Consider the following 23,091-nt stretch of genomic DNA (forward strand, 5'->3'; position numbering starts at 1 on the left):
TTACAAGTGTGACAGCCTGCTGGAAAACAAGAGCTCTAACATCCTGTCATTTGAGCCAACCTCATGGATTTATAACTGGGGTTGGCTCAGCCTACTGACACCAGAGGAGCTGCCCAGCCTAGCCCAGCCAAAATTGCTGGCCCATAGGCTCATGAGTTAAAGCAATGTTTACTATTGTTTTCTGGTATTTTCCTATGCAACACTATCATGACACCAGAAAACAAAACAGAGGTGACCCAAAAAGACTGAATGAACCATTACCCCATATGGCACCTCACCCCCAGATACGTGGGACTCTGATGTGAATGACCAATGAGCTTTTATTGTGTCGGCACTGAAGGGTCAGTGTTTGCTTATTAGTACAGCACTGAGGATCATCTCTTGGCTAATAGATGAGGAAAGAGTTCACAGGACCCCGCCTGAGCAGAAGGGAGGTGGTAGATGAAATGAACTTCCTGAAGATCCAGTAGCCTAGCACTCAAGGTGGGGAATAACTGTCTTGTCTTCTGGAAGCCCACGTCCTGCAGAAAGGGTAGGGCAAACAGCATAGTGGTGGTTATAAAGGTAATTTCACTGTAGCCCTGGTCCTAGGCAAACTGGAAGAGAGTCCTGACCAGGGCTTTTGCTACCCCCTGACACCGGTGCTCAGAGTCCACATAGAGGCGAGCCATGTACAACTCCTGCTTCTCACAGGTGAAATCATGAACAGGCAGGGCTCCTATCATGCCAACCACCTTCTTTTCAGACTCAGCCACCCACAGACTGAATCCAGGTTTACTTAGGTACAATGTGGTGATGTCGACCATGTCTGTACCCAAAGCCAAGCGTTCATAATTTCTCCAGTGATGTCTGGCAAGGAACCACAGGACAAGGAGGAAGGCAAGGCAGAACATGAGAGCTGGGAGCCAGGACTCAGAGACCAGGAGTACGGCAAAGTGCCCCCCGAGTAAGAGCACCAGAGTTTGGGGAGACTTCAGCGCATGGCAGGATGTGGCGGTAATGTTCTCAGCCTTGCCCTGGGAGAGCAAGCCCACGACCCACTGGTGGTCACTCTCTTGGTATTTGCGGATGAAATAAGGAGCCATGATGAGACTTCTTCGTCTGAAATCTCAAGGTTCAGAGAAAAGAGCCAGCGGTTCCTGCACGCCTTCCCAGCAGCCCTGAGAAGACAGAGAAATCCATGTAAGTGCTCCAGGGCTTATGGCCTCATAGGAATAAGGAGACTCTGCTCAAGGGTGTGTCTTTCTGCTTTTGCTCATGAGGTAACAGTGGCGATTCATGCCACTCTGAGAGGCTGAGACAGTAGGACCACTTGAGCTCAGGAGTTCGAGATGAACCTAAGCAAGAGTGAGATCCCATTTCTATTAAATATAGAAAAATTAGCCAGTCATTGTAGCAGGTACCTGTAGTCCCAGCTACTTGAGAGCTTGAGGCAAGAGGATAACTTGAGCCCAAGAGTTTGAGGTTGCTGTGAGCTATGCGGCCATGGCACCTCTACCTGGGCAACAGAGTGAGACTCTGTCTAAAAACAGTAACTAAATTAAAAATAACAGAGGCTTCTGAAAAGAAGGACAAAGGGCCAATAAGCCTAAGAAAAAGTGCTTGATGTCACTAATCATCAGCAAAATGCAAATTAAAACCACAATGAGATTTCTCCTTACCCCAGTTTGAATAGCTTTTATTTAAAAGTTCAAAACAATAGATGTTGGCATTGATGCAGAAAGAAAGGAACACTTATACACTGTTGGTGAGACAGCAAATTAGTACAACCTCTATCAGAAACAGTGTAGGGATTCTTCAAAGAATTAAAAGTAGACCTACCATCAATCCACAATCCACCATGTGTATGTACCCACAGGACCTGCACATGAATGTATATTGAAACACATTCACACTTGCCAAGGTGTGGAATTATCCCAAGTGCCCATCAATTCATGAGTGGATTAATAAAATGGGTATATGTATGCCATTAGTATTACTCAACCACTAAAAAAGATGAGTTAATACCTTTTCCAACAGTCTGGTGGAACTGGAGACCATTGTCTAGTGAAATATCTCAATAATGGAAAAACAAACACCACATTCACTTGCCATTAAATTGGACTAACTGATGAGCATTTGTGCATAGAGAGAAGTAAAACTCAGTAGAAATCAACTAGGGGGAAAGAGGGAGGTGGGGCAAGGAATAAACGAATCTAATTAGTACTATGAACACTATTTCGGTGATGGACTCACCTACAATCAGGACTCAAGAATTACAAAAACGATTCATGTACTTTAACATTTGTAACCCCCTTAATATTTTGAAATTTAAAAACAATGAAAATGGCCTCTGTAATCCTAGCACTCTGGGAGGCTGAGAGGGGTGGATTGCTTGAGCTCAGGCATTCAAGACTGGCCCCAGCAAGAGCGAGACCTTGCCTCTACTAAAATAGAAAAAACTAGCTGGGCATCATGGCAGGCGCCTATAGTCCAAGCTACTTGGGAGGCTGAGACAAGAGGATCGCTTGAGCCCAAGAGTTGTGAGGTTGCTGGGAGCTATGACTATACCACAGCACTCTACCCAGGACAAAGAGTGAGACTATGTCTCTAAAAAAATTAAAAAGATGGGGTTGGCACCTGTAGTTCAGTGAGTAGGGCGCCAGCCACATACGCTGAGGCTGGAGAGTTCGAGCCCAGCCAGGGCCTGCTACACAACAATGACAACTGCAACCAAAAAATAGCCAGGCCTTGTGGCGGGCGCCTGTAGTTCCAGCTACTCCAGAGGCTGAGGCAAGAGAATTGCTTAAGCCCAAGAGTTTGAGGTTGCTGTGAGCTGTGACCAAGGGCAACATAGCAAGACTCTGTCTCAAAAATAAATAAATAAATATAAAAAGCATGAAGAGACTAAAAAAAGCTAAATCACTGGTTTTGGAGAGAAAGATCTGGTTGGTGGTCACATAACAAGTGATCTGAAAATGGAGACAAGAACATAGATTAGAATGAGAATAAATAAGCAGAAACATTTTCCCACACCGCATTGAATCAGCCTCCTATTCTTCATTAATCTGATGAAGAATATTTATCTTGTCTTTTAAGAGGTGTAGTTTAGTCTCTACTTGCCCTGGATGGCCTAGGCAGAAATGACATTTTTCATCAACAATTAGAGAAGCCCCTCCCTCTTTGGCTGTCAGGGCATCCAGGATGCAATGGTTTTGAGTACAACAGAGGCGGGGCTGCTGGCTTTTAACTGAAGTGCTCTAAACACCAGCACAGCAATATTGAACTCTTGTTCTGCCACCAAGGAGAGACTGCCTTTTCACACTCATTAAGTCCCAACTGATGGAAAAAAGAGTGCTGAGCACAAAAAGAACTTAGAATTGAGATATACAGAGGTTTTTTCTTATAATACCGCACTGAGTGTATTTGTGTAGCACCACTTTATGAATAAGAGTCCAAGTTCATAGTGTGGCTGACATTTAAGGTGAAGTACCTGGTAACAGAAGGTGTCTGATAAGTCCATAGCATCCTGACAATCTAGGTGGGAACCACTTGTACACTTTACTGCCACACAGAAAGCTATTTAAACACTATTTAAAAAAGACAAAACCAGCAGAGTTATTTACATATAGGATCAGATCGGAACCTGTGACCTCCCATCTCAGAGTTTGCTTTTTTCCTCATTTGCACTTTCATATCTCTGGTTTCCATGTGTTTCTATCAGCCTAGGGGAACAGAACAGGTTGAGAAATATTTGATATACAAGGTATTTTATCCACTTCAGGCAGTTATAGGGATTGGTTTTTGTCACTTCAACAAGTCCATCAAGACTTTTGGTTTATCTATATGTAATCTTTAATGTCTGGCAACTTAACAAGAAGAGAAAGTGAGCTACCCCAAGTTGCAGAGGCCTGGCTTGTTAGCTATCCATAATATCTGGTAATTTGACAAGTGTTGGTATCATAAGGGTTAATGTGAGCAGCATCTTTGATCTTTGTAAGAGGTGCAAGAATACCATCTGGAGAATAAAACCATAGAGTCCGACTACGATATCGCCCTGAGATCTGTTACCCAGATAAGACCCACAATCTTTTGGTCAGACAAGGAGGCAAGGCTTGCTGTTCGTGGAAGCCATGCTCCTTTAGCCTACAGATATGCTCCAAGCATTTTAGTGTGTTTATATAGCTTTCATAATCTATAATTGTTTATTTAAATTTCCAAAGTGTTCGGGTCGGCACCTGTGGCTCAGTGAGTAGGATGCTGGCCCCACGTACTGAGGGTGGTGGGTTTGAACACGGCCCCGGCCAAACTGCAACAAAAAAAAATAGCCAGGGATTCTGGTGGGCACCTGTAGTCTCAGCTACTCAGAGGCTGAGGCAAAAGAATCACCTAAGCCCAGGAGTTGGAGGTTGCTGTGAGCTGTGACGCCACCACACTATACTGAAGGTGATACAGTGAGACTCTGTCTCTAAAAAAATAAAAAAATAAAAAATAAATAAATAAATTTCCATAGTATTTGATCATCCCCAAAAGAGAAAATTTAGAGGTGCCAGTATGCATAGGGTGACAGAACACTATTTTAAAAAAGAAGTTAATCCGTGTCTCCTATTTGGAATATTCTAGATTGTATAAGGGCCAACAGTAATGCTTTTGGACATTTGAGTTCAGTATCTTGACACGCTTTTCCCAAAGTCCTTTTTTAGTTTTAGATTTTTATGTTCCCTTTGTCCTAGGGCTTGGGGATGCTACAGAGAATGAAATTTTAATGAGTACCACAGTGCCTTTGCAAGCAAGTGGTTTGTTTCTGCTGTAAACAGTTCCCTGATCAGACTCAATCCATAAGGATACCAAAATGAGAAATAATCTCAGTTACCAACTTTTTTAACCACTGTTGTAATGTTAGCATGGCTCGCTGAGTAGCATCCAGTCCATGCACTAAACATGTAAACAATAACCAAATTATTTCCTAGTGCACTATTTGTAAATCTTACTGATTCTCTTGAGGAAACTGACCTCCAAAGGCCCAGACTGTCCCTTTTCACCCTCCAAATTGATTTTATAGATTTACCTCTGGGTTTGGGCTTTTCTCACTGTTCGATTATTGTTTATATGATTCGCGGATAGACTGAATGCTATGGAAGACTCATACTTCTCAGATGATGCTTACACTAATGCTCAGGATGCCAGTTCTTGGCAACTCACCAGGTGTTATGGATGGCTCACAAGTCCAGCTTCTACAAAACGGGTTATCTCACTTTCTCCCCTCGCGATGTTGCCAGACATTAATGACATAAGAATAGACCAAAAGTCTTGACTTACATGGTTACTTGCCAAAAACTGAGCCTGATAACTGATAAAGCCCTACCAAAAGTGTTTTATGGCAAATATTTTATAACGTCTTCTGTTCCCACAGAATAATAAAGACACATAGAAACTGGAGATACGGAAGTGCCAGTGAGGAAGAAAAGGTGCGGCAAGCTGCAGCCAGGGAAGTCAAAGGCTCCGACCTGACAGCATCTGTAAACTACACCAGGCTTTTACTCTTGGGTGGTAATAAAGTATACAAGGAGTTCCCACTTAGATTCCTGAAGTGTTACCACAAACTAACTAAATTAATATCTTTTTTTTTTACTCTGTCGCCTTGGGTTTGAATGCCAGGGAGTCATCATAGCTCACAGCAACCTCAAACTCTTGGGCTCAAATGATCCTTCTGGTTTAGCCTCCCAGACAGCTGGGACTACATGTAGCTGCCACAGCGCCTGACTAGTTTTTCTATTTTCAGTAGAGATGGGGTCTCAGTCTTGCTTAGGCTGGTCTCAAACTCCTAAGCTGAAGCAATCTGCCTGCCTTGGCGTCCCAGAGTGCTAGGATTACAAATGCGAGCCACTCACCTGACTTTAAATGCAATATCACTTAAAAAACCCACTTGTATATCACAATTCTAAGTTCTTTATGGTTCTCAGGACTCTTTCACAGCATTTGGGACTCAAGAGATTGAAAAGGCAGTTTTGAATCTCTCCATGGTAATAGAGCAAGAGTTCTGTATCACCACTGTACAGGCATTTACAGCGCTTCAGTTAGGAGTCAACAGCCTAGCCTCTGTTGTATTTCAAACCTTCCCCTCCTGGGTGCCCTGAAGCCCAGCAGGGTGGATCTTGTTTCACCAAAGCAGTGGTTCTCAACCTTCCTAATGCCATGGCCCTTTAATACAGTTCCTGTGGATCGCAACCCACAGATTGAGAACCGCTGCGCCAAAATATGACTCCTTAATATAAAGATTATTTTGAATTAAAGACCCTAAGAGATCAACAAGTGCTTGGAAGAGGCTTTCACTCTAGCTAAAAAATCAGACATGCCCCATCAAAAGAACGATTGATTTCCCTTCCCTTTCCTCAACATGTTTCAAGAAAGACAATCAAGAAACTGGTTACAATCAGACCTGGCCCAAATCATTTTAAATATTATACCTGTCTCTCAGGTTAATCTGTTTATCCCCTACATTTATCCCCCCAGCAATCATTTATTGCCCCTACACAGAATTACTTATATTGCTCATCTTCCCTTTCCTTCTAAAAAGAAAGTATAAAATTTTCTGGACGCTGTTGGGATATTGGGTCTGTGATCTCCCCTTATGCAGAGTAAATAAGCCTCTTCCTTTTATTAATCTGCCACAATTGTGAGTTGATCTTTCAGCAAACTTTCAGGGTAAAGGGGATTTCTCCCTTCACCCCATTACACTGTATGCATTTTTTTTAATTGTCCCACATTTACATATATGTCACATCTGATGGGAGATAAGTACAAGTCAAAAAGTTAAAAGAAAAGAGGCCACAGGAAGTCTGGCCCAATATAAAGTCCAGCTCTAATTGTTTAGCACCATTTTGTACCACCAATTTTTCTTTTTCTTTTTTTTTTGGTTTGTGGAACACTGGCCTAATGATCAATGGCATTAGACAGGAATATACACAGGGCAATATACTGAGTGGGGGAAAAAAATAAAGACAGCCATTTGGGGGGCTGCATATTTAGCAGCCCTATTGTATCATTTTCTAGGGTGATCCATTTTCTTAGCATGAGGTCAGCAATGAACAATAGCAACCTCAGAAGGAAGGTGCATAGCTGTAATAGGGCAGTAATCGTAGCAACAGGAATGTCAACAAAAGTTAAGAAACCATGATATTTCCAAATTGTGCCAACTGCATGGTAAACACCAAAGGCTTATTTGGAAATCTGTGTAAATATTGGTAGTTTTACCTTTTGCCAATGTGTAAGCTTTAGTGAGGGCTGTGACACAATTGACTCAAGACATTCCAACAATGCATTCACCCAGTCTCTGATTCTTGGAAATTGGCCATTATCAATCTGAGTGAGTATATTTAACTTGTCTTTTTAGAAGTTCACATCTGTCTCCACTTGCCCTTTGTGGTTTACATAGAAACAACCATTTTTTCCCGAGAATCATAGAAGCTCTTCCCTGTTAGGCGGTCAGGGCATTCAGGATGTAACAGTGTTCAAACAAAACAGAAGCTAAGTGGTTGACTTCTACATGAACTGCTCCCAATGCTTGCATAATGATATGGAACCCTTATTCTACTACCATGGAGAGATTCAAATCTCTCTTTTCAATCTCATGAGTTCCAGGTGACTCTTGAGCACCAGAAAGAACTTAAAACTATGATATGCAAGTTGTTTTTTTATATTACATCCAGTAGTACATCTCCGTGGTACTACTTTATGAATTAAAGAGCTCAAGTTTGTATGTAGTTCCCTTGGTGTTTAAAGTAACAAACACCCAGAGAGTGTTAGACAACCAAGTCCACAGTGTTCTGACCATTTACTGGCAGGTGAGAACTACTGGTATCCTTTATAGCAACACAAGATTAAAAACAGATCGTGTGTTATTTGCAGATAGAGTCAGGTTGAAACTCTATGACCTTCCATCTCAGAGTTTGTTGTGCCTTTTCTTCCTCATCCCTTTCACATCTCCAGTTTCCATGTGTATCTGCCATCCTGGAGATATAGAGCAGGTTGTGAAATATTTAATAAAGAAAGCTGTATGTCCAGTTCTGGTAAGTATAGGGCTTGATTTTATCACCTAACCAAGTCAATACAAACTTTTAATCTATCTATAACCTTTCATGTCTGGCACCTAACAAGGGAAGCAAGTGACCTACCCCAAGCTGCAAAGGCCTGGATTGTGAGGTGTCAGTAACATCTGGTTGATTTGACAAGTTTTGACATCATGAGGGTTAGTGTCAGCATCATCTAAAAAATGTAAGCATGTTTCTGTGGAGTCAACCATAAGGTTTGATCATAGTATTACTCTATTATGTCACCCATAGAAGATAAAAATTCTTCCCAATGAGTTTCCCTGAGCAAAAGACAGTTCTTTAGCTTTCACATGGTTTTTCTGTATCCATTTTACTCACCTATAGGAGAAGCATCATGATATTTTCTTTCCTGGTTGTGGATCTTACATTTTGGCATATATGCATGATTATATATATAGTCCTTGATTTTTTTTCTGTTTATATGTGAATGTTTGTTGTGTTCTGTATGGAGAACCATCCTTGCATATCTTGGATGAAACCCACTTGATCATGGTGAATTCTTTGACATGCTGTTGATTTTGTTCTGCCAGTATTTGGTTAAGAATAGTTTTCTTCATACATTGTATCCTTTCCTGGTTTTGGTATCAAGATGATAATGGATTCGTATAGTTAGTGATTTAGGCAGGATTATCTACTTCTTAATGTTCTGAAATGATTCCTATAGGATAGGTACAAGTTCTTTTTTGTAGGTGTGAACACATCCATCTGGTCCAGGGCTTTTTTTTTTTTTATTTTTTGATTGGGTGATTTACTGCTTAAATCTTACTGCTCATTATTGGCCTATTCAGGATTTCTATTTCTTCTTGACTGAGTTTTAGGAGATTGTGTGTTTCCAGGAATTTATCCATTACCTCTGTGTATTCTAGTTTATATGTATAGAGATTTTCATAGGACTTACACATATTTTGTATTTCTGTGTGATTGGTTATAACATCTTTTTCATTTCCAATTGAGCTTATCTGTGTCCTTTCTTTTCTATTTCTGGTTTATCTAGCTAGAAGTCTATCCTTTTTTTTTTTTTTTTTTTTTCAGACAGAGTTTCACTGTGTTCACTCTGTAGAGTGCTGTTGCATCACAGCTCACAGCAATCTCAAACTCTTGGGCTTAAGCAATTCTCTTGCCTTAGCCTCCCAAGTAGCTGGGACTACAGGCACCCCCCCACAACGCCTGGCTATTTTTTTGTTGTCATTGTCATTGTTGTTTAGCAGGCCCAGGCCAGGTTCAAACCCACCACCAGCCCTGGTGCATGTAGGCGGTGCCCTAACCACTAAGCTACAGACGCTGAGTCAAAGTCTATCGATTTTATTTATCTTTTCGAAGAACTGATTTTTTGTTTTGTTGATCCACTGTATATTTTTTGTTTGTTTGTTTGTTTCCATTTTATTTAATTCTGCTCTGAGTTTTGTTATTTCTTTTCTTCTACTGGCTTTGGGTTTGGTTTGGTCTTCTTTTTCAAATTCCTTGAGATGTAGTATTAGATTGTTAATTTGTGATCTTTCTGTCTTTTTCATGTAGACATTTAATATTCCCTGTAGAACTGCATTTATTGTATCCCATAGATTTTAATAACTTATTTCCCATTTGTCATTTAGTTTGAATAATCTTTTGATTTCCATCTTAATTTCTTTTTTCTTTTTTTGCAGTTTTTGGCAGGGGCTGGGTTTGAACCTGCCACCTCTGGCACATGGGGCCTGCGCCCTACTCCTTTGAGCCACAGGCACCGCCCTTAATTTTTTTTTTCTTTCTTTCTTTTTTTTTTTTTTTTTGCAGTTTTTGGCAGGGGCTGAGTTTGAACCCGCCACCTCTGGCATATGGGGCCAGCGCCCTACTCCTTTGAGCCACAGGCGCCGCCCTTAATTTCTCCTTCCTTCCTTCCTTCCTTCCTTTCTTTCTTTTTTTGCAGTTTTTGGCCAGGGCTGGGCTTGAACCCACCACCTCCGGCATATGGGGCTGGTGCCCTACTCCATTGAGCCACGGTCACTGCCTCCATCTTAATTTCATCATTGACTCAAGGATCATTAAAAATCAGAATTCCATTTAGAATTTCCATGACTTTCTGTAGATTAGAGTGTTTCTCTTGGAATTGATTTCTCATTCTATTCCACTGTAGTCTCAGAAGACCCATAGTATGATTTCAATTTTTTTATGTGCTTCAACATTTTTTTGTAGCTTCACATATAATCAGTCCTGGAGAATGTCTCGTGCACTGATGAGAAGAAGGTATATTCAGTAGTTTGGGCATAGAATGGTCTATAAATATCTGTTAGTTCCATGTGTTCTAGAGTCTCATTTAAGTCCAGTGTCTGTTTATTGATTTTTCTCCTTTTATTATCTCTCCAGCTCAAAGGGTATTGAATTCCCTGGTAATTATAATGCTAGTGTTTATCTTTTTGCTTAGCTATAGAAGGATATTTGCTTTACGAATCTGGGAGATCTTCTGTTAGGTGCACAAATATTTAGCATTGCTATGTCTTCTTGTTGACCTGATCTTTTTACTATTATATAATGACTAACTTTGTCTTCTGGTAATGTTGTTGACTTAAAGTATATTTTATATGACTTAAAGTCTGTTTTATTGACTTAAAGTCTATGAGAAGGGCTATACCTGCTGTCTTTTGGTTTCCATTGTGTGGAATATTTTCTTTCATCTTTTCACCTTGAGTCTGTGTGGACCTGATGTATTTCCTGGAGACAGTAGATACTTTGTTTTTTTTTTTTTGTTGTTGTTGTTTTTTAATCCATTCAGCCATTCTAAGTCTTTTAAGTGGGATATTCAGTCAGTTTATATTGAGTGTTAGTATTAATATGTGAGATGCTGTATTGGTCATCATGTAAGGTGATACTTTATTGTTTTGATTTCTCTTTTGTGCTATCGTTTTATAAGAGATATGGGTTTTAATTTTAGGGTGATTTTACACTAGTAAAATGTATAGAATGTACATCTGTGTATAATGCCATTCTGAGTATTTCCTGTAAGTCAGATCCAGTAGTGACAAATTCCCTTAGCATTTGCATGTCTGGAAAATCTTTACTTCTCCATCACTTATGAAACTTGGTTTTGCAGGATATAATATTCTTGGCTGGCAGTCATTCTATTTAAGAAACTGAAATAGGGCCTTTCACTTGTGGCTTATAAGACCTCTATTGAGAAGTCTGCTGTTAACCTGATGGGCTTTCCTTTGTAGGTTAGTTGTTGCATTTGTCTTACGGTTTGTAGAATTTTCTCCTTCATTTTCACTTTGGCCAAATTGAGGTCTATAGTGATATCCTATTTGCTATGAGTTGTACTGGTGTTCAATGACCATCTTGTATCTGAATATCTGAATCTCTGGAAAGATCAGGAAAGTTTTCCTTAGTAATTTACTGAAAAAGATATTCAATGATTTTTACTTCTTTTTCTTCCTTAGAAATGCCAATAAATTGTACTTCAACTCACTTAACATAGTCCCACGGTTCTCTAAATGATTGTTCATTACACTCTATTCTCTTTTCTACATCTTTGACTGACTGGGTTAGTTCAATAGCCTAGTCGTCAATCTCTGAAATTCTTTCTTCTGTGTGGTTTATGCCATTGTCAAATCTTTCTGCTGTATTTTGCAATTTCCTAAATAACTTTTTCATTTACTTAAGTTCTACTATATCCTTTCTTTTATCATCTAGCTCTTCAGTGACTTTTTCATTTTTTCATTGATGTTCTGAAATTTTTTGCCTTCTTTTGTTGGTTTTCAATTTTCTCTTCAACTCCATAGATCATATTCACCATCCATATTCTGAATTCCATATGTGAAATTTTGATAATTTCCTTATGGCTGGGGTCCATTGCTTTAGAGCCATTGTGATCCTTGGGAGTGTCAAACTCTTTTTGTTTTGTTATGTTGTCAAACTTCTTTTTCTAGTTTCATCTAACCTGAGTCCTCATATCTCAACTCAAGGATGAAAAGTTTATAATGCACCTATTGTCCTTTGCTGGGAATTCTCCTACTTAGTGAGAAGGGAGATAAGTCCCTAGATGCTGTTTTTGTGTCCTACTCCGGAAAACTGACCTAGCAGGGGAGGAATTGGCACACTGAGAGCCTGTAATGGAGCTATAAAGTTTTTTCCATTCTCCTGTGGTTGAAACTGGTGCTGGCAACTGGCATCCAGAGCTGGCGAGTGGAGGCTGCTGAGGTTCCATATCTTTGGCATCTGATGGGACCTACTGGGTAAAGTCTCACTAGCATCAATTCTGGGTGGTAATTTCATGTGTTTTTAAAAAATTTTTCTCAGTACATTTCAAAATTTTATTGAAATAAATATTTCATGTTAAGCAAAAGTTTACCTAGAAAGCAAAAGAGAACAGAAGGCTCCCAAGTTGGGTATTCCTAATGTGAGTCCAACTAATACTAGCCAGTTTGACCACTGTTTGTTGAATGAATAAATAAATCTTTCAGATCTGACAAAGAAAACTCAGGCTTCTATCAAGTAGGCCACAAAAATGCAGAAGTAACAAGTCTCTAGTAAAGAGACTCAAGTCTCTAGAGACTTGAGTAAAGTGAAGGGGAAGGGATTTGTTGTCTGTCCCCATGCACTTTCTTCTTGTGTGCTCAGTGGTTGTTGTGGCTTCTCTAAAGCACAGCTGTCTCAGATTGTTTTACTACAGTTTACTTCAGTATTCTCATCTGTCCCAGCCTTAGTGTTACTTCTGCATTTTTGTGGCCTACTTGATAGAAGCCTGAGTTTTCTTTGTCAGATCTGAAAGATTTATTTATTCATTCAACAAACAGTGGTCAAGTGCCTGCCATGAGATGTTGAAGTCATGATCGCTACCCTCAGGAGGACAGTCCTGATGGGACTCTGGGAAGAGGGCAATAGCAAAGACTTTCTTAAGAAGCTGTACTTGATAATTAGGACTTTCATATTACAAGTACTGAAAAGCCACCTAAACTGGCTTAAGTAGTAGAAGTGCTATAATCGTTCATGAAGCAGTCAACTCCAGAAAGAGAGATAGGGGTGATCTGAAAGTGGGTTTGACTTTGTGGTTTTTCTGCTATCCTGTGTGCAGTGTCAGCTTCCTTCCATGAATGACTTACCTCTTAGGAGATAGGATGCTCTCCAGCCCTGATGGAACCTATAAGCTTCCTGGTAACCACTAGTGAAGGTATACGCTCCAGCATTTGAAATGTGAGAATGGAATAATAATTTTCACATGGGGACACACTCACATTTTCTGGGGAGTATGTTCACAACTGTACCAGCTTGGCTTTATATTAAATGATGTCTTGTCCCAAGCATACCATCACTTGGATAGAGATGGGGAACCACTTGGAGTCCTGGGGCTCAGGAGTGTGTCACAGTGAGCACTGATCATAGTGGAATAGCTCACAGACAGGAGGGGTTGGGGAATGGGTGCCGGTCAGCACCCACATAAGCACAGAGGATCTGCAAGGAAGATAAAGCCCCAGGGGGAAAATGAGACTGTTACAAAGTCTCTCTGGGAGCACTCTCCTCTCTTCTGATATGAGTTAATCTTTCCTGGTTCACAAGATTCCTCCAGAGGAACTGGCTTTAGGCACATAAGGGAACTTCAGTGAAAGCCCCTCCTGGCATTTGCTGTTCACCAGGTATCTCTACTTTAAAGTAATGAAACCACATGTGGGGGTATCAGTTTCTGAGCTCCAACCTTATCATATAGTTCAGAGCTTAAAATACTGCAAATATCCACAGTAAGATGATGTGGGGATTATTAACCTGAAAGAATTATAAGACAGAAACCACATGTAGGGGTATCATTTTCTGAGCTCCAACCTTATCTAGTTCAGAGCTTCAACTGCTGCAGATATCCACAGTAAAATGATATGGGGATTATTAACCTGTAAGAATGGTTCTCTCTGTTTATTGTTGTAGAATAGCCATAATGGAATTTACCATTATAACCACTTTTAAGTGTGCAATTCTGTGGCATTAAGTACATTCACAATGCTGTGCAGTGAGAATTTTTAAAAAATAATTTATCCTTTTTTTAACTCCTTTTAGTCTGGCCTTGACCTTCTGTGCCCCAGGGTGGGAAATTTCAGCCAAACTCCAAGAGAAACTATAGTTCATTCTAGTCTTTTGAGCATCCCAGGATCTAAATCTGGAGATAAAGAACATGTCTGGAAGAATCCTTGGCTAGCCAGCATTCTCTGCTTCCAGAGAGGAGATGAATTGTTTCTGAGCTGGAGCTGATGATGAGATGGAGGTGAAGAAAGCTGTTGGTTGCAAGGTAAGGAGGGAGCCCCATAGCACATTTGGGGATTCCCAAGCAAAGCAGGTGTGCAATGGTCCTGCAGTTGGGCCTTAGGGCAGCCTCACAACATGGTACAGGGCACTTGGCCAGATTTTCCTGAACCCTGAACTTCATGGTTGATGGTATAAGGAAGCTGTGGGCAGCCTAATTCTGGTGAGAATCCATTCCTGAGGATGAGGTTCTAGCTTGGCCTTTAGTCCTTCTCAGAATCCCACAGACCACAGTACAGGATGGTTTGGGCAGGGACAGAAGCTCCCCTCAGAGGAAGGCAAGAAACTTTCTTCTTCCAGGGAATAAACTATTCTAGAGTTTATCTACTCCTCTGCAGGGTTGATGTATAGAATTAGCAAAACAATTCAGAGCTACTCCTGGAAGCCAGATTTGAGATTAGAATTGATCTGCAGCATAGAAAACCTGAAACAAAATATCTAAAATCCATTCTTTTTTTTTTTTCTTTGAGACAGAATCTCACTTTATCGCATCACAGCTCACAGAAACCTCTAGCTCTTGGGCTTAGGCGATTCTCTTGCCTCAGCCTCCTGAATAGCTGGGACTACAGGCACCCACCACAACCCCCAGCTATTTTTTTGTTGCAGTTTGACTGGGGCCAGGTTCGAACCCGCCACCCTTGGTATACGGGGCCAGCACCCTACTCATTGAGTCACAGTTGCCACCCTAAAATCCATTCTTTTGAAAACCCTTACCAGAGTTTCCTCTATGAGAGGAGGACCTCTGGCTCCTGCCGTGGCGTGTTATTTTTCCCTCTGAAGGCACAGACCTCAGCCTGGGAACAGAGGGGCCAGCTGCAGCCTCTTCAACTAAAAAGTGAAAGGCTCATTCAGGGTTCTTAACTTGGACACCTACAGGGACTTCTTAAACTCCTTATTTGTGTGCAAAATTATGATTTAATTTTCTACATCAGATCTTCAAAGGTGTCTGTGATCCTAAAAGGTTAAAAACAATTAAACCAGATCATATCTTTTCTTTTCTTTTTTTTTTTTTTTGAGACAAGATCTCATTCTGTGCCCAGGCTAGAGTGGTATATCACTGCACCTCACACTCCTGAGCTCAAGCCATCCTTGTGCCTCAGTCTTTTGAGCAATCAGGCACACGCACCACACTAGTGTTTTTATTTATTTAAATTTATTTTTTGTAGATGCTGGATCTTACTATATCACTCTGGTTGGTTTTGCGCTCCTGGCCTCAAGCAATCCTCTGGCTTCAGCCTCCCTAAATTCTAGGTTACATATGAAAACCACCATGCCTGGCCAAACTAGGTCATTTCTGAACTATCTTCAAGAAGCTTTCCTGGAATTTGGCATTTGCTGCAGATAATGCCCCAAAAGAAAACTAAAGCTGCCGTGTCTGGCCTGTGTGTAAAAGTTTTATAATCAGGTCTTGCTTTGTGGTAATCAGTGGTTGCCAGTGAATCCTATCCAAGGGAAGAGGGCAAACAATCTAGTATCCTAAGCTATCTTAACTAAATATTATTTCAATTTCTTAGAGATAAGATTTTCTGGAAAGAAACATGCATATTAATTTTAAAAGACTCAGTTAGCTGTTTTTTGTTTGTTTGTTTTTTAATTTTAGACAGAGTCTTCCTCTGTCACCCCAGCTGTAGTGCAGGGGCATGATCATAGCTCACAGCAACCTCAGACTCCTGTGCTGAAGCAATCCTCCTTTGCAGGGGAACCAAGTAGCTGTTACTACAAGTAGGTGCAATCATGCCTGGGCAATTTTTCTTTTACTTGTAGAGGCTGGGTCTTGCTCTTGCTCAAGCTAGTATCAACTCTTGAGTTCAAGCTATCCTACCTCCAGAGCCTTCTGGAGTGCTAAGATTACAGGTGGGAGCCACCATGCCTGGCATTTTTGTTGAAGTAGTATAGGAAAAGAGACATTTCACACCACAGATTCTGTGTTAGGCTGGGAAGTACTGGTGGCATGCTGAGAAGTCATGGGGTACTGCTCTCAGAACTAGTAAAAAAAAAAAAGAAAAGAAAACTGACTGCGGTGTATCATGGCACATCACACTCCTGAGTTCAAGCCATCCTCGTGCCTCAGCCTTTTGAGCAACTAGGCATCGGCCACCACACTAGTGTATTTATTTATTTAAATTTATTTTTTGTAGATGCTGGTTCTTACTATATTACTCTGGTTGGGCTTGCGCTTGGAAATGAAGAAAGCTGCTGGTTGCAATGTAAGGATGGGGCCCCATAGCACATTTGGGAATTCCCAAGCAAGAATGGGAATGCTGAGAAGTCATGGGGCACTGCTCTCAGAACCAGTAAAAAAAAGAAAGAAAACTGGGTGCAGTGTATCGCTGTACCTCACACTCCTTACTTTTACTTTCTGTTAAAAGTAAGGGAAAGGAGGGTCCTCCTCATAAAATATTCTCCCAGGCCAATGTCTTCAAGCGTTTTCCCTGCACTCTCTTCTAGATTTTTATAGTTTCATGTCTTACGTTTAAATCGTTTATCCAGTGAGAATCAATTTTTGTTAGTGGTGAAAGGTGAGGGTCCAGTGTCAGTCTTCTACAGGTCACTAGCCAGTTCTCCCAGCACCATTAGTTAAATAGGGAATCTTTTCCCCGATGTATGTTTTTGTAGCCTTATCAAAGATCAAATGACGATACGTAGCTGGGTTGCTCTCTAGAGTCTCTATTCTGTTCCATAGATCCACATCTCTATCTTTATGCCAGTAGCATGCTGTTTTGATCACTATTGATTTATAATATAATCTAAAGTATGGTAAAGTGATGCCTCCTGGCAATTGAAGCAACACCAAAAATATATTACTGGGATCTGATCAAGCTAAAAAGCTCTGCACAGCTAAGGGCACTATAAGTAAAGCAAACAGACAGCCTTCAGAATGGGAAGAAGATGTTTGTAGGTTATGTTTCTGACAAAGGTCTGATGACTAGAATCCACGGAGAACTCAAACTAGTCAGCACAGTGGTTACGGTGCCATCCATATACACCGAGGCTGGCTGGTGTAGCCTAGGCTAGCTAAATAACAATGACAACTACATGATTGCAAGAGGGACTTTACCTAACAATTGCAATCAGTGTAACATGGCTTATTGTACCCTCAATGAATCCCCAACAATAAAAAAAATAATAATAACAATGACAACTGCAACAAAAAAATTAGTGGGGCGTTGTGGTCCCAACTACTTGGGAGTTGAGGCAAGAGAATCACTTAAGCCCAAGAGTTTGAGGTTGCTGTGAGCTGTGACACCACAGCACTCTACCAAGGGTGACACAGTAAGACTCTGCCTCAAAAAAAAAAGAAAGAAAGAAAGAAAAGAAAAGAACAAACAACCCCATTTCTTTGTGGGCAAAAGACTTGAATAGAAACTTCTCTGAAGATGACAGGCACATGGCCTACAAATATATGAAAAAATGCTCATCATCTTTAATCATCAGAGAAATGCAAATCAAAACCACTTTGTGCTATCACCTAACTCCAGTAAGATTATCCCACATCTCAAGACTGCAGATGATGTAAAGAGAACGGAACAGATGTAAAGAGAAAGTTACACTTATCACTGCTGTTGGGACTAATATACAAACTAATAAACCCTCTTTGGAAAGAAACATGGAGAATTCTCAAGGAACTAAAAGTTCACCTACCATTTGGTCCTGCAGTATCATTACTAGGTATCTCAGATGAACAAAAATCATTTTACAACAAATACATTTGCACCAGAATGTTTATTGCAGCCCAATTCATAATAGCCAAGTTGTAGAAGCAGCCTAAATGCCCATCAACCCATGAATGGATAGATAAATTGTGGTATATGTGTACCATGGAATACTATGGTAGTAAAATAGTAAAAAAGAGGGAGACTTTACATCTTTTATGTTCACCTGGATGGAGCTGGAACATAGTCTTCTTAGTAAAGTATCTCAAAAATAGAAAAAAAGTATCCAATGTACTCCATACTATATGAAACCAATATATAAACACTTACACATTTATATGAATGATAAAACACAAAGATAGTCTAGAAAGAGAGGAGATGAGGGAGAAGGGAGGGGAGGGGAGAGGGAGAGCAAGTAGAGGGAGTATATTTGGCAGAATCTCATCTTATGTATGCAACGTAAGGGTACATTTCAAAGCAACGAAGAGTATATTACGAATGTCTTACCACAAATATAAGTAAGAGAGGTGATGGTTATGTTAATTAGTTTGATTTAAACATTCCACATTATATATCAAATCATCACGTTGTACCCATAAATGTATACAGTTATTATTTAATAAAAATGAAATTAAAAAAACAAAAGTAAGGGGAAGGGCCAGCTGCAGTGGCTCCTGCCTGTAGTCCCAGCTACTAACTGATCTGATCCTTGGGTGGGAGGATCCCTCGAGCCCAGAAGTTCAAACCCAGCCTGGCAACACAGGGAGACCTAAAGAAAAGGTCTCTCCCCTTCTTTAGAACAGTGTAAATTTTTCCTCCGCCCCTATGAGATAGATAGATGTATGCCAACCCACAAAACTTTTTGACAGTTCACTAAACTTCTTGCCAGTTTTAAAACCTAGACTGACTCTTTTCCTCAAAGACATGGGGGCTCTCTCTTTGAAACATAATCATCAAGATGGATAGTGCCATGATCTCCCAGCACTTCTTTGAGTTTAAATTTACCTGCTGTTTTAAAGATATGGGTTTATTTCTTCTTTCTTCTTTCTTATTCAAGCCAGTTAGCAAACACAGATGGGCAGGTGGATCTAAAAGAGCTCTGGGATGAACAAGTGTAGCCAATGCTGCTGTGGAGCCCCCTTCCTTGAGGATAGTTCATGCCCATCTTGAGAGCAAGGAATGTATGGCATTCACTGGCTGTGTTGGTGGGTGAAATTTCTTCCTGTCCTCGTAATCCCTTTGTGAATTTCCTGTGATGTGCAGCAAACACTGATTTAATACTTCTTCAAAGACATAAGTGTTTTCTTTCTCTTCTACCTCTGTAGAGAGCATTTCTGGGATGGGAGGAAATTTTGTTTGTAATTCTATTTCTCCATCACCAGAAGTCTGGCACTGGGGGCTTGGGCAGCACAGAACACATTTAGAACCTGAGCGCAGGCCTCGTCTGCCTTCCAGGCACCTAGTTCAGCAACAACAGAACTTTTCAGATCTTCCTTAGTTTTGAAGGTGCTCAGGATATTTCACCCCAAAATATGACTCCTTGGTATAAAGATTATTTTGAATAAAGGTCCTTAGAGATCAGCAGGCCCTTGGTGGGGCTGGCCCTCTAGCTGCATAACCAGGCCCACCTATGAAAAGAACCATGAAATGGGCGGCACCTGTGGCTCAGTGAGCAGGGCGCCGGCCCCATATACCGAGGGTGGCAGGTTCAAAAGCAGCCCCGGCCAAACTGCAACAAAAAAATAGCCGGGCATTGTGGCAGGCGCCTGTAGTCCCAGCTACTCGGGAGGCTGAGGCAGGAGAATCGCCTAAGCCCGGGAGTTGGAGGTTGCTGTGAGCTGTGTGACGCCACAGCACTCTACTGAGGGCGATAAAGTGAAACTCTGTCTCTACAAAAAAAAAAAAAAAAAAGAACCATGAAGTGACTTCCCTTCCCCTCCTTGTCATCTCAAAATACTGTCTGAGAGATGAAGAACTCAACCAGACCTGACCCCCCATCTCTCAGGTTAAGTTAGAAGTCAATCTGTTTCTCCCATGCATTTTTAACCATCCTTTTTGTCACTAAACAGAATTATCTATGTTCCTCATCTCCCCTTTTCTTCTAAAAGAAGAGTATAAAAATGTCTGGACTCCACTGGGATATTGGTTAATTACTCTGTGATTCTCTGCTTGTGCAGGGTAAAGAAACTTCTTGCCCTTATTAATCTGCCTTAATTGTGAGTTTGTCTTTCAGCAACCTTTTGCGGGAAAGGGGAAAGTTCCCCTTACCTCCAGAGCTTGGTACGCCAAGCTACATTGGCAGGACCTTCATAGCCTTTCAGCTCTTCTGAAACCCACAGTGAGGAGAATGGAGAATGGCATTTCTGAGCAGCTGGCAGTGCCATGAGAGACCTGAACTTACCAGTCGGACTCCCACTTTTTCTCTCTCTGTGGTCTCCAGTTGAGCAGGTGGTGAAGGTAATCATCCTTTCCAAGTTTAAAATTAATGAGAGAAAAGGTTTTTGTAAGTGACTAGTCTTGATAAAGCAACTCTGGTATTGGTATATTTTTGGCATTTTCAATATGAATATTCATATTCTCTGATTCACTCTCAGAGAAAGCATTTTTGTTGCTGTTGTTGTTGTTACCCATTTTTGTCATGGTCTTTCTGTGACATTTTGTCAGAAGGAGGGCTGTGGTAGGGTGGAACATGAGCCTGGCACCCATACAAGCCTGCAGTTTGAGCCAGACCTGCAGGCTAGCCAGTTACGTGGTTCTGGCTAAACCAGAATCTATTAAGACAAACTGCTACAGGTCCCCACCCCAGCCCTCCACAAACAAAAGCCTAGGAGGGTCCCCTCTTGTCCTGTTATGTGTCTCTCAGCTTGTCTTGTAACTGAGTAGGAATTTTCTCCTCAGTCTCTGATATCTTGGGGGCTGTGTTTTGGGGGGAACTTCTTAAACAGCCGTTGTGAAAAAGATTCGGGGTCCAAGCCATGTATGATTCTAAGCAGCCCACTCTTTGAGCAAATACGTCAAGCTCTAGGGGAATCTTTGTCTTAAAAGGTCTCATCTTCTTTAGCTTGTCTATTTCTGAGAGTGAATTTTGGGGAATTTTGGGAACTTCCCTCTCTGTACCCTCTCCAGGCTAGACTTGAAAACTTACCACCTGGACTTTCTAGGAAGAGGAATTGGATACAGTCCCTTTTGGAATAAATATACCTTTGAGATCCTTTGAGATTTTTAATTATGGCCAAAAGATGGATCCTTTAGATTAAAAGACTTCTCAATTTTTTGAGAATAAATTTTAGAGATCTGTTATCCTAAACAATGGCCTTATTTGTATTAATATAGAAATTAGATGATTAGAAGTACAACACAATGTGGCTAGCCTTTGTTACAGTTGTCCCTTACATGGTCAACTTACAGAGGTTCTACCACAGTTAATTAAAAGATCAATAGTCTTGACCGGATGTGATGGCTCACACCTGTAATCCTAGCACTCTGGGAGGCTGAGGCAGGTGGACTGCCTGAGCTCCTGAGTTTGAGACCAGCCTGAGCCAGAGTGAGACCTCATCTTTAAAAGTAGCCAGGCGTTGTGGCGGGTGCCTGGAGTCCCAGCTACTTGGGAGGCTGAGGCAAGAGAATTGCTTGAGCCCAAGAGTTTGAGGTTGCTGTGAGCTATGACACTACAGCACTCTACTGAGGGTGACAAAGTGAGACTTTGTTTCAAAAGAAAAAAAAGACTGATAGTCTGAATAAAAGAAAATAAGAGCCAGCAAATGAAAATTCTTTATAAGAGCTATTAGATCTGCTTGTCTGTATGTCTATGTGTCTATGTGTTCATATATTTCATTACCAAAATATATAAAAGAACTCTCATTAACTAGCTTCAGAAAATAAGTACTTAAATTAAATATTTTTTCAAGAAAATAGAAACTAACACAATTTCCTGATAGAAAGTAACTCAAATGCCTTTTTGTTCTTGTGACTTTAACAATACAGTAATTAACCTCTGCTCAACTTTCTTTCCAATTCTATTATACCCTTATTCAGAATTTCTCTATACATTCACCCTCAGAGGGAGACAATTAACATGGCCTGCATCCCTCTGATACTGTGAGTCTCCTTCAATATTCTCTCAAAGTCTCAAAGTTAATTTATACTCTATAACCTTTACCTAAAATTAGGTAAAAGTTCAGTATGTGTTAATAATATTGATGACATTTTGCACTATTACAAGCTATTCACCTCTCTTAAAGTCATCTTTTAAAGACTCTAGCTGAGTGAGACCATAAAATTCTGGGTCTAGAAGGTACAGACAACTGTTACACAGGACATTAAATATCTTAGGGCACTGAAAAGCTCACACCAAAAGTTTGGCATGGCTCTCACTAGAGTTTGCACACCAGCAAAAGGAAAAGCTGCAACTATTTACACAGACCCCAAATATGCCTTCAGAGTCTCACATGGAATGGTACAATTTGGAAATCTTGTGGCTTCTTAGTTTCTGCCAGCACACCTTCTGCCAATGGGCCTATAATTGCTGCACTATTACAAGCTATTCACCTTGCTTCTGAGATTGCTATTGTTCGTTGCCCAGCTCACAATAATGAAATGGACCTTATATTTCTAGAAAAGAATAGAATAGACAGGACTGCTAAATTTATAGCCAAAATGGCCCTCCTTATCCTATCTCTGCTTGATTAATCAACCCTGTCCTTATCCCTGTCTTCTGTTATTGATAATCAGGCTAATGCCCACAAATCCAGAAAGGATAGATGGGAAAACGGTGCTAAACAATTATCATATGGATTGTATATTGTGCCAAATGGACTTCTTGTGGCCCCTTTATTTTAACTTTCTGGCTGACACTTATCTCTCGTCAGATGAGACTTGTGCAAATGGGAGATACTTAAAAATATATGAATATATATTTCCCAGTGCACTATTTGTAAATCTTACCAAATCTCTGGAGGAAACTCACACTCTAAACTTTCCATTCCTTGGCTGGTTGAACACTATAAGAAACTAAGTGAAAGGTTCAAGACTAACTGCCTACTGGCACTAACTAATATATCCTGTTTCCCCAAAAATAAGACATCCTCCGAAAA

At 40.7% G+C, this 23,091-nt stretch overlaps 1 protein-coding gene across 2 annotated transcripts in view; it reads right to left on the bottom strand.

Moving 5' to 3' along the window:
- Nucleotides 1-308: 308 nt before the first annotated feature.
- The window catches only part of LOC128583773 (N-acetyltransferase 8-like), a 78,864-nt gene continuing 56,081 nt past the window's right edge, over nucleotides 309-23,091 (bottom strand). Inside the window, exons 1-2 of one of the 2 annotated variants that reach the window (XM_053588324.1) lie at nucleotides 5,182-5,362; nucleotides 309-1,160 (exon numbers count right to left, since the gene is read on the bottom strand). In XM_053588324.1, coding sequence (XP_053444299.1) covers nucleotides 588-1,085 — 498 coding nt within the window. In that variant the 5' untranslated portion in view covers nucleotides 1,086-1,160; nucleotides 5,182-5,362 and the 3' untranslated portion in view covers nucleotides 309-587. Of the gene's footprint in view, nucleotides 1,161-5,181; nucleotides 5,363-23,091 lie in introns of those variants that run through there. The other variant, XM_053588325.1, reaches the window with a different exon arrangement.

The sequence above is a fragment of the Nycticebus coucang genome, chromosome 4, assembly GCF_027406575.1.
Source record: "Nycticebus coucang isolate mNycCou1 chromosome 4, mNycCou1.pri, whole genome shotgun sequence".
NCBI lineage: Eukaryota > Metazoa > Chordata > Mammalia > Primates > Lorisidae > Nycticebus > Nycticebus coucang.